General features: G+C 37.9%; 1 protein-coding gene across 1 annotated transcript in view; it reads right to left on the bottom strand.

Annotated features, from left to right (window-relative positions):
- The window catches only part of MYT1 (myelin transcription factor 1), a 74,403-nt gene that overhangs the window by 48,671 nt on the left and 13,352 nt on the right, over window positions 1-12,380 (bottom strand). The window contains exons 7-10 of the mRNA XM_051973609.1: window positions 12,119-12,232; window positions 5,704-5,918; window positions 3,505-3,710; window positions 2,125-2,394 (exon numbers count right to left, since the gene is read on the bottom strand). Coding sequence (XP_051829569.1) covers window positions 2,125-2,394; window positions 3,505-3,710; window positions 5,704-5,918; window positions 12,119-12,232 — 805 coding nt within the window. The remainder of the gene's footprint in view (window positions 1-2,124; window positions 2,395-3,504; window positions 3,711-5,703; window positions 5,919-12,118; window positions 12,233-12,380) is intronic.

The following is a 12,380-nucleotide window of genomic DNA, read 5'->3' as shown; positions in this document are numbered from 1 at the left end:
TTATTTTTATTTAAATGTAAAATAAATAAAGTAGAAAAAGAAAAAAAGAAGAAGAAAAAGACTTGTAAACTTTCTGAAAAATTTCTAGGAAAACCTATCTAATAAGCACCATCCTGTTCTTCCATTCTCTTGAGATAAGAGGAGTACTCTTTACTATAAAGCATGAGTACAGGCCTTTCTACTGAGGCTTACATGGTCCTTTTCTTTCCTACTTTCCACCTGGAAGCAAATTACCTTTATTGACCTAGGAGGACCAATGGATCTGTCAGTCAAAGAAGAGACATTTCTTGAAAGCCCACTCTATGCTCAGTGCCAGAGATACAAAGAAAGGCACGTGATAAACCTTACTACATTCTAATGGTTCTAGATAAAGTCATCTGCCCTCTACTAGGTCACTTCTCTTTCTTTCTTTCTTTCTTTCTTTCTTTCTTTCTTTCTTTCTTTCTTTCTTTCTTCTTTCTTTCTTTCTTTCTTTCTTCCATTCAATCATTCATTTTTTTTTGCCAAAAATAACACATGATTATACAATCATCCCAACGTGCACAAATAAATATGCTGTAGGGAGGCATTGGCAGCACATATTGTGTCTGAGACTGAAATAGGATGCCACTATTTGACTTTGGTCAATATTGAAAGAAACCCTCAGCTCCGTGGAGGACCAACTATGAACCTGCATCAGCACTCATGGAACATTGAGGAAACCCACAGTTTAAAGTTTGCAAAAAAAATTAATATACACAATATCTTTTGATTTTCTTAAGATCCTGTGAGTTAGGAAAAAATAAAAAAGTATTATTACAGATGAAGAAAGAGTATCTTTCAATGGTTGTGACATGTTCAGGTCAGAGAGTGCCAGAGATGGGGTTTAAATTCAAATTATTCCTGACTCCAGACTCACATTAGCTATATAACACTGGGCACTTAACTTCAGTTTGCCTCAGATTCCTCAACTGTAAAATAGGGATAATAGTAACACCTACTTTATACAGGTCATATTTTTAAAAACAAACAAACAAACAAAAAACACTTAATACAGTGCCTGGCACATAGTAGTATACTATATATATATATATGTATATATATATATACACACATATATATATATATATATATGTATATATATATATATATACACATATATATATACACATACATATATATATGTATGTATATATATTTATATACTATAGATATTTTAATATTACATGATATAATACTATATAACAGAAAATAATATAATTATTTCTACAATTCTGTGCTGCCTTCTGGGTCAGAAAGGCACATAGGTTAAAAGGAAAGAGAATCAGACTTACTCCTTAGAATTCAAAGCAATTTTAGGCTTTTTATTCTTCATCAGGACTATTCGTTAGGCAGGTTTGTGCTCAATTGGATTACCAGTGTTTGAAAACCACTGTGTCAATTGCCCTTCTTGTTCCCAGTTGTCTAGGCTGATCATTGTTTATGTCAGGAGAGTGGTAAAGATGATAAATTCATTTGCTTTGGGTGGTTCATTGGAGCCATATGAGGAGCAAAGACAGCACTGTCTTGGGCAGCTCAGTGCTAATTTTCAGGTCAGTGAAGTGCCCACATTGGTAAGACATTTGGGAAACTACATGTTGTTCATTGCATACAATCATAGTCAGGATCCACACCTTTTTAAAGGTCTGTCCACTCCATTCTTTGAAGGTTTTGTGTGACTGTGAATTGTGAGAGGGTCATCACTACTGACTTGACCTAAGATAGTGGAAAGACTGATCAAATTTAAAGATAGCTTATGGTGTGACAAGAAAAACCCCACAACAATCCAGCTTCTCTCTGACTGATGGCTTTGGCAGTTACCCTAAGACCAAGGAAGTCAGAAAAACAAGGAATCCCTATTCCATACCTTCAAGGTATGGACCCAGACTTGACTCACAGTCGTGAGGTCAGGAACGAAAACCACGGGAACATAAAACCAAGTTGAGGAAAGGTCTTTTCAGAAGTGATCAGTAGGAAAATAAATCCTAGTAATTTTTGTCTATCAATGCTACCCTCAGAAGGAGACAGCATTACTTGCAGCTTCATTCCTTCCTTGGGAAAGCTAGCAAAATCAAAACCTAGAACGTGCATGTTTCGGTCACCCACCTCTTCAGGCTCCTCTTCTCGCTGACGGCTGGGTTTGGTATAGTCAATGGGGCCATCCCACTCATCCTGCCGTGAGGTCTGACTGGACTGGGGTGAGGTCATGGTGCTGCTAGTGGCACTGGTGCTGTTTTGGCGTTGGGAAACATCTGGGGATTTGACACTGGGACTGCTGCTGCAGCTACTGCTGCTTGGGAAGGCATTCTCCCGTTTGCGATGTTTGTTCATGCTTAAGTCCAGAGTCCCATTTTCATCCACCTCAATGTCCATAGACTGAAATTTGAAAGATGAAATCTTTCATCAGTCATTCTGCTACCTATCCCGAAGGCATCTTGCATGGTAAATTAACCAAAATGAATGATGTACCCTAGAAGATCTTAGTAAAATATTTCCTTTATGAGATGATAATGGAAGTCAATTCTATAGGCTTAAAAAAGCCACATTTCAGAAGGAAATTTCCTAGTTTTCCAACCTTTGAGAGGCCCATGGGGTTTTGTTACTTAATTTCCATGGTACAAACAGGTACCAAGCCAAATCTACATGGACACTGACCTCGAAAAATAGCATGGGACAATGGAAAGGGTTTGGAGTCAATAGATCTGGTTTTGAATTCTGCCCTATTCCTTACAATCTGTGTGACCATGGATAGGCCAATTATCTTTTTTTGAGCTTCACTTTTTTAATCTGTAAAATGAGGGAATTGGATTAGGTGTAGTCTTTAAATCTATAATCCAATGATACTATTCAATTTGATTCAATAAATATTTATTAGGCATCTGCCAGGAACTGTGGTAAGTATTGAGGATACAAATACAAAAAAAAGTCCTTACTCTCAAGGAACTTATGATCTAACAGGGGAAGAAAAACACAAAAGAAATCTGAAATGGAGTGGGAGAAGGCACCCACCTCCAGAGCATGGTGAAGTGAGAAAAGTCTTGAAGCAGTACAACTAGGTAGAAAATGAATTGGTATAAATATGACATGAAATACAAGGTAAATGATTCATCTGGAGGGAACTCATTAACTTTCAGCTCTTCAGGGACCATTGATTAACCAAGGAGAATAAAAGGATTGAAGAGTCTCAAACTAAATAGTATCTAAATAGTATCATCATCCCACCCCTCTCCAAATAATTCTATTTTCCATATTAAGATCTGTGAAAGACGATTGGCTAGAGCTTATCTCAATCGTCCGGTCCACAGTGTCAACATCTGTACCTTCAAAATTAGAAATGGAGTCATTTTTTCACTGAGTAGCTTCTCTACGTCCTGACTTCACCCATCTTTCACTTGGGCACATTGGGCATCTGCACATAATGTTTTGTGAAGCCCCCATTATTACCTCTTCTACCTTTACTTCTAACCCTCCACTCCCTGAACTGACCTTGCTGGAGAGATCTTGCTGCTTCGTGCTGAGATTCTCTGGCATTTCCCAGCAGCGGGTGGAGAGATTTAAGATGGCAGTGGCAGCCATGTGTGCAGCCTCGGCATCATGGGAGTAGTCGAAGCCTGCGGAAGAAGATGACGTGCTCTTCACATAACTACCGGAGGGGCTGTGCCTGGGGGAAGAGGCCTTTGGAAAAGGTTTGGCTGCAAAAAGGGAACAACATGGGCTGACACACAACTTAACAAAAAGATAGCAGCTATTCATAAATTTGGGAATTTAGATGGAGCTATAACTTGTAACTTATATGAGCCTAGGTCATAGGATGCTCAGGGATTCTGAGGGTGAGAGTTGCAAGAGAATCCACCCAATAAAATGCTTTTAACACTTTCCCCACCTCCCTAACCTTAAGTCCTCCTTTTAAAGTTCCTAACTTAAAAAAAACATATATTCAATAAGTATAGATACACATACACACATAAATCTGAAAATATTCCTTAAAAAGTAAATGGAAAATTATTACCATGTAGTGCTTAAATATTTAACAAGTCAATTGAAAAAATATAAGCAAAAACTTCCAGATAAACTCTCATTGTGTTCATATCGTCAATTTTTAATTTTTGGCATCTTAAGCAACAGTCATTAACTCAATGGATTTACATTATAGTTGTAGGAAAACATGTTATATGAAAAATTCAGGCCCAAAATGATAATACTTTGCTAGTAATTATACTGTAGCCATAAAATTGCTTTCAGATAGACTAGCAGTCAAATATAATACTTCTTATCAGTCCAGTTATTTCCTTTACATGCCCAATAAGCCTGAAAGCCTAGAATACAGCAGGACTCATGTGTTTTTGCTCTGAATTCTATTTCACCTTACTATGAACCACTCTGGCTTATCTTATGGGAAGTTAAGTGCATGTAACTTGGAAGACTACATGCTCAAAATGATGATACCTAGAAAATATGCTTTCTCTCCATGAAAGGCAATGATTTCTACACAATGGCCATCAACTTAAAATGATATTTCTGATAAACACACAAGAGTCCTAGATAGCTCATTCCTTCTTGTATTGTCCAGTCTAATCCCTGTTTAGGGGTTCAGAGGACAACTTGACAACATTCATGAGGGTGAAATGCCAATTTCAATTTCACACTGTACACTCAGAGATGCTTTTCCATTTCATAAGTATTTCTAGCACTAATGGACTTGCAATCAGCAAATTAGTAAAATAAGTGATGAGAAAAGATAGAAGGGATTATCCTAGTGGGTTTGCGGGAATTATTTTTGTCAGTACAATTACCCTGAAAATTCTTTGCTAATATTGCAAATAACACAATCTATTCAGCAAGAGAGTCACTTGTGCAGAGAAACAAATTACTTTCCCATCAGCGCTAACCCAGGATGGCAGCGGCAGTTGTGTGTACTGGCCTCCATCCAATTCCATTGTCTGATCCTTTACAGATTTAGCCCAGGAATAAAGGGAGCCTCCATCATGGGGAGCCAACTGGGATGCTTTTAAGCATGAGCACTTTTTAGAGAGCAGCTGTGTCAGGATTAAACAGGACTCTGAATTCAGGATTAGTCAGAGAGAGAAAGCTCTCTTGGGGCTAACAACATCTTCTACAAACTGTTTTCTTAAATCTTTAAACACACATATACACACGCACATACCATATATAAGTGAGGGTTTTATTTTTGGAGAAAGCTTTCAAAAATGGGTGGGGCATGTCTATGTCAAGGCTAATGATCTCATTAAAGTCTTAGAGGCTGAACATTTTGATAATAGTGGTTGTTCAGAGTGCAGGGTTAGATGCAGGTAACAGTGATGATGGGAGTGGGATGGGGGAGGAGAATAGAAACTCTCTACCTAGAGATTTGTGTTTTGATGGTTGAGGGAATGATTTCTCAAGTACCTGAGTCAGTACCAGCTCAACCTGGACAATAGACCAGAGCTGGAGAGCTCCCTTTTGAAGTCATTGGGGGTTAAGTGTGGTTTTAACTGAGAAACCTATTTGAGATGCTAGAGCTAGGGAGATGAGTCTCTGAGCCAAGCATCCAGGGATGAATCTCACTCCTTTCTTGACCCCACAAATTCTAAATTTTTGAACAGCTATTAGTCCTAGAGGTGAAGCTTAAAGAAAAAAAAAACAGAAGGAATTATTTAAAAGAAGTCTCAATCCTTTCCAACTTACATTTAAAGGCTTTAGGTGAGGTTTCGCTAGTCTGAATCTTTGGGGCAAGCATGCGTTTGCCAAAAACCTGAGCATCAAAACTTGCATAATCGAAGGTGACCTTGGAGTACTTCTCCAGCTCCTTAGCCAGGTTGGCCCTGGGTGTGGCTGGGACCATGTTGGGCCTGTAGCTCCCATACTGAGGAATCTCCAGCTGCTTGACGAAGCACATAGGCCTGGAGGGTGGATGACAAGACAAGGAGATCAGTGAAAGCAAGGAAAATGCTCCTTTCAATAGAATGGAAGGTCAATGGGACACATAACTTTAATCATAGCTGTGTTTTATTATGTGAGTTACATTATAGGCTATATAGATTTTTTGCAGGTTGATCTGGGAACCTATTATGTCTAGCGTTGTTTCCATAGGCAAATGCTTGAAATTCTTCCTACTCCTACCCTGAGAAGAAATCCTTTTCTTAGTTGAGAAGAGACTTTTATTCTTTCTTTCCCTCTACTTCCACCAGCTACATAGTAAGTAAGATAGCATTGCTCTCACGGAATGAGGGATGCTTCAAACACAGTACGGCAGAGAAGTGAGGAGAGTCTCACTCACCGCAGCCCAGTATCATCTATAAAGCATCATCCCTCCACTGTGGTGCCCCCCGCCCCAAACTGGGGAAAGGAACACTATAAGTCAGACATTCCATAACTGGAGGATAGTTAGTGCTGGGCTGAAAGTCAGGAAGAGGTGGATTCAAGTCCTTCTGACACATAATATATAATGTCTGACCAGAGCCAAGTCACCAGGCCACCAAACCTATAATTTACCAAGGTAAAAATCTGTACTGGTAAAGAGGTTTCTTATCTAACACAAGCCTAGACAAAAATAAATAGAAACGTCACCCACTCAACTCCCTAAAAATTTTCACTACATCTATATCTCTCTTTATGTATACACATATAAATATCATCTGACTTTGCTGTCAAAAGATTACAGATTTTAAATTAGAAGAAATCTCAGAGGCTATTTAGTCTGACCCTTTTGTTTTACAGATGAGGAAACAATTCTAGAGACATTAAGTAAGCTGCTTACAGTCATGTAGTCAGTAAGTAGCATCAGAGGCAAGATTTTAATCCAGTTCTATGATATATTAAAATAAATTAATACAGTTCTAAGAATACATTAACAATCATGCCTAAGAAAAATACTTCATAATCTGTTTTTTCTTCCTAACAGCTACAACTCTGGGGTAAACAGATATGGTATTGTTTTTTCTCTTCTCATAGATGAGGAAACTGAGGTTGGAAGAAATGAAGTAATTTGCCCTGAATAATCAATTAAGTTAGCAGCAAAGACAGAGCCCAGACAATTGTTCTTTCCTATGAATAAAACCCAGAAGTCTTAAAATCAAGACTTCATATTCAGCTGTGTTAAGGTCAAGGAGAAGACAATGGATGCTCAGAGAGCACACACACATACACACACACACACGCATGCACATGCATGTACTGGCTCAGGGCTAGATTTCCAGACAATCCCTTTGTTTCCATGGAGAGACAAGCCCACGTTTCTGTTGTTGGCTCAGGTATCAGGAAAGTTAATGGGTGTGAAATTATTGATAAATACTCTCCCTCCAAATTCTCTTGTGAGAATGAGAATGATCACTCACATTTGTATAACTTTGTAAGTAGATGGTATGAGCATTATTACACCCATTGCATTGTCTATGGCAAGACTTCTTAAATTTTTTTCCACTTGTGACCCCTTTTTGTCTAGAAATTTTTGCATAACTCTGGGCATATAGGTACATAAAATAAATATGCTTATACTGATATTCATGACCCTCATATTTTGTTATGAAACCCCATATGGGATCAAAAGTTTAAGAAGTTGGTGGCTAGATGGGGCTCCTTGAAGTAAGGAGAACCTAAGTTCAAATCTTGCCTCTGATATATACATATTAGTTATGTGACTTTGGAAAAATTGATAATCTGCTTAGTTCCCCCAGGCAACTCTCTTAAAACACCAATCTGCATTGGTAGAGTTTCCCTACCAAGAGTTCCCCACATTGATGAGATCACACATCCAGACCACTCTTCCCTTTCCTCCCACCCCTTAGAATCCCTTCGCATTGATGACAAAACTGAGGCAGAACAGTGATATGATGTACACATGACATCTACTATGTCATGATACTTCACTAATAATTGTAGTGGCAACTCTTAGAATAACAGAACTTAGACCTGAAGGGAGGGACCTTAACAGCCATTTAGCTGATCTTTTTTAGGGGGAAGGGAAGGTTGCTACTCCTTAGTTCTTAGAAGATTACCTCCTCTTTGTATATAGAGTTTATTGTACAAACAGGCAAATTCCCAAACATTTTATAAAAATACTAACATGAAAGATTTTAGAGCCAGGTATTATGGAGACTATTCTGGCTCCCAGTAATTGTCTGTTAGCCCAGATCATAGATGAAAGACATCCCAACACTGGCAGTACTAAACAAAAACTTATTAACTTGATTGTTTCCTTTTCAGCATACTCCTGAGTTGGATATCATCTCAGATGATTAAGAGTTAATTTAGAAATCCAAGCCATGAACAAATTTAATGGTGCTTTGTTTTATGAGCTAACCTATGCAGAAGGATGAGCCCAGGTACTATGGGAAATTTTCAGACAGATGTTTCACAGAACCCAGCCAAAATCATAAAGACCTATTTCTTTTCTTTTTAAAAATATTTTTATTTCCCTTCTCCTGATTACATGTTAAAATTTTAAAGTTCTTTTTAAGTTTTGAGCTTCAAATTTTATCCCTCCTTCTTTCCCTCTCCTCTCCCCACCTGAGATAGTAAGCAATCAGATATAGATTATACATGTTCAATCATATAAATTGTGGCCTATTTCTCTTTGATAACAGTTTTAGGACTATAAATTAGAAAAGTTAGCCACCGGATGACTTGATCTCTCTTCCTGCTTCTTTTTCCCCTTCCTTCAGGTCCTTAATTAATTGCAATGCTCAGAGATCCCAAAGTATAGATCTGGGAATAGAGGAAAGAGATAATGTCTTGTTTTCCCATCAATTATTTTCTTAGAACTCCTGAGAAGAAAAGAAATCTGAAATCTGGTGAATTATCCTGGAAACACATCAGGGATGGATTTTCTATATAAGAAGGGACAAATTGTAGCCCAGAGAGCTAATAAGACCCACCTTAGGATGCTGACCTAACCATCTCAACTTGATGGCCCTTCTAAATCCCAGGCTTGTATATCAAATATACAAATGGATCTATGACCTCATTGATTTGGAAGTTCCCTCTAATAATGCAGATTATAATCCATTCATGCCTGCCCATCCTCTGTGATGCTTGTCCATGTCTCTCATAAATTTGTCACCATAAAGCTTTTATCACATGTGTAAGAGGCCTTTTTAGATTTTTCCTTACTTTATGAAGATACCAATGGAGCACTGTTGCCTTCCTGTCATCCCTTACCCTTGTCTTGTCCTATCTTTTCTTCCCATCATATATATATTGGCTTTCCATAAATCTCCTTACATAAGAAAATAAATATTTTAAATTCTGTACATGGTTTTTCTTTCTTTCTTCTTTTGTAGGATATACACTGATTGCCCCCTACTCAGTCACTCATTCAGAACAGAATTTGATGCTATATGTAGGAAATAATATATAGATGGGAATGACTGATTACCTCTTCTTTCAAATTTTTTTCCTGAGACTAAAATCACCAGGCCAATATAAGAAATAGTAAAGAAAAAGGCAATAAAATCATTCCCAGCCAAGTTCAAAAAAGAAAGGAAAGGAGAGAGGAAGGAAGAAAGGAAGAAATGGAGGGAGGAAGGAAGGAGAGAAGAAAGGAAGGAAGGAAGAGAAAGAAGGAAGGAAGTTAGAGAAAGAAGGAAAAAGGAAAGAAGGAAGAGAAAGAAGGAAAAAAAGAAAACTTGGTTAATATATCAGCAATAATTCTTATACATTTTGCATTGGAAAGTAATCCACAGAAATGTCTTTAGAGTCACCATAATACCTTGGTCCCAGGACTGTAGCATTATACAATGCTACAGAAGTACATTATTATCTTATATGTGCTCTCTGCAATGAACAATTCAATTCAATTCGAATAAATTAATAGAAGCAGAAACAGCAACTATCAAAATCACATGGGACCTCAGGGGTTATCTAATACAATGTACATCTGAACAAGAATCCCCTCCTCAAAAATATGCAACCTCTCATCATCTGGGTCATCAGGCTACTGCTTGAAGACCCATTATCAAAAAAGGAATCTATTATGTCCTGAGGTATCCCCTTTCAATTTTTTGGAGAATTATTTAAAGGAAATTATCATGGACCTCTGGATACCTTCTCTTCTTCTAGTTCAATACTCCTTCTTTCTCCAACTGAAGATCACATGGCATCAACTCAGGGGCCCTTTCCATCCTGACTGCTTTCCCCAGCTATTCTCGAGCTTTTCAATGTTCTTTCTAAAATATGGCATCCAGAATTGAACACTATACTTCTAAATGAAGTTTTGTTAGGACAAAATGCAGTTGAGCTATTACCTCCTTTTTTAGTCCAGAATACACTGTTTCTTAATGGAGCCTAAGATGACATTAGCTTTTTTTGGTTCTCATATCTACCTATTGAGTCATACTGAACTTACAGTCCAATAATCTTCATGAACCTAATATATTTGCAATAAACTTCTATTTAATTATACCTCTTTCATCAAGTACTTAAATTGATTTTTTAACATATGTAAAACTTTATATTTATCTTATCATATTTGCTAAGTTCACTGAAATATTTGCAGATGCTGAATGTCATCCTTACTGTTGGTCATCAGAAGATCAAAGGATCATAGATTTTTGACTAGAAGAAGGGACCTTAGAGGTCAAAAGTCCAAACTCCTTATTTTACAGATGAGGAAACTGAGGCTTTAAGAGGTTAAATGGTTTGTCTATAATCACATAGCTATTAAATGTTAAACAGGATTTGAGCTAACATTTTCCTAACCAAGTAAAATACTTTGTGTCACATACAAAATTAATAAATCTAGGATTCCCCTCTCCTAATTTACATGGTCAACTATGGAACCGTAGAGCAGTCTAGGAGAGATCTCCTTTTCAGTTGACATTGAACCATTAGAGACTAATTTTCAGAACCAATCATCCAAATAGTTTGAATCTATCATCTAGTTCATAGCTGCCTTTCTTGTTCACATGGATAACATAAGAGACTTTGTGAAATATTTAGTTAAGAACGAGAGAAACTGGAACATTTCCCCAAATCTAGCATAACCAATTCTTGATGAAATCATACTGAACTCTTTCTTGATCACTGCTTCCTTTTCTAGACATTCACTAACAAGCCTCTTAATAATTCACTTAAAATTCATTTTAAAGTGATTTTTTTTCAGAACTTAAAGTCAAGCTGAATGGCCTAAACTTTGAAGTCTCCTCTCCCTTTCTTCTTTTGAACATTAGAATACTTGCTCTTCTCTAGTTATGTGGCACTTCTGATCTCCCCATACTTTCAAAGATCACAGGCTCAGTAATCATAGCCACAACTTCTTTCATTTCCTTGAACCTACAGCCTTCATCTCATCAAGGACAGCTATTCTCTCTCTCTCTCTTCTCTCTCTCTCTCTCTCTCTCTCTCTCTCTCTCTTTCTCTTTCTCTCTCTCTCTCTTCCTCTCTTTCTCTTTCTCTTTCTCTCTCTCTCTTCTCTCTCTCTCTCTCCTCTCTCTCTCTCTCTCTCTCTCTCTCTCTCTCTTTTCCTCTCTCTCTCTTCTCTCTCTCTCTCTCTCTCTCTCTCTCTCTCTCTCTCTCTCTCTCTCTCTCTCTCTCTCTCTCTCCCTCTCTCTTCTCTCTCTCCCTTTCTCTCTCTTCTCTCCCTCTGCTTATACTGGCTTTCAACTCCACATTAGCTGTTCTGGCCTGCCTTTTTAGCTTTTTAGTCAAAAGATCATTCTACTTTGTAGAGGAAACAGAAGCAAAACAGCTAGGCAGCTTTGCCTTTCCTTATTGGTTATCTTTATCCCCTTCACTAGAGCAGCAGTTTTACTTATCTCTTCTTTGATTCTCCTTTTTCCCCTAGTTTAAGAATTCAGTCTGATCCAATTTACATTAAGCACTTAAAATGTGCAGATCCCAGTGCTTGGCATTGGAAATGCAAAGATGGAAAATGGCATGATCTCTGCTCTCAAGGAGCTTACAATCTTGAATTATCAATGAACTATCTACTCATCTTGGAATGACTTAAAAATGTAAAAACAGGACTCATCACATAAGCAAAAGAGCCATAGAATATGAATGAGCATGTCATCAAGGGACACAGAGGGAGAGCCCTCTGAGTTCCATTTAATAAAGGTGGGTTCTCACTAATGATATTTGCTTCTGTTCTCTCTACTTCACTCACCTGAGAATCCGATCAGAATTTGAGCTACTCTTGGAAGGATCGCCCGCCTGCGGCTGTTGCTTCTCATGAGATTTGGCTAATTTTTCAGCTGCAGCAATGGGACACCCAGACAAACTAAGGAAAAAAACACAAGGAGGAAAAACTGAGCATAAGCAACAGGGAGACATCTCCCTTGGCTCAGGATTTGCACTGAATGTGTCTTAGTCTTATTGTTGCCATCTCACCCCCCCAAACATGAGCACTTACAGAGCTCTACAGGTGT

The sequence above is a fragment of the Antechinus flavipes genome, chromosome 2 (assembly GCF_016432865.1).
Source record: "Antechinus flavipes isolate AdamAnt ecotype Samford, QLD, Australia chromosome 2, AdamAnt_v2, whole genome shotgun sequence".
Lineage (NCBI taxonomy): Eukaryota > Metazoa > Chordata > Mammalia > Dasyuromorphia > Dasyuridae > Antechinus > Antechinus flavipes.
Note: the sequence above shows the minus strand (reverse complement) of the source record. Positions and strands in the feature narration are given on the sequence as shown.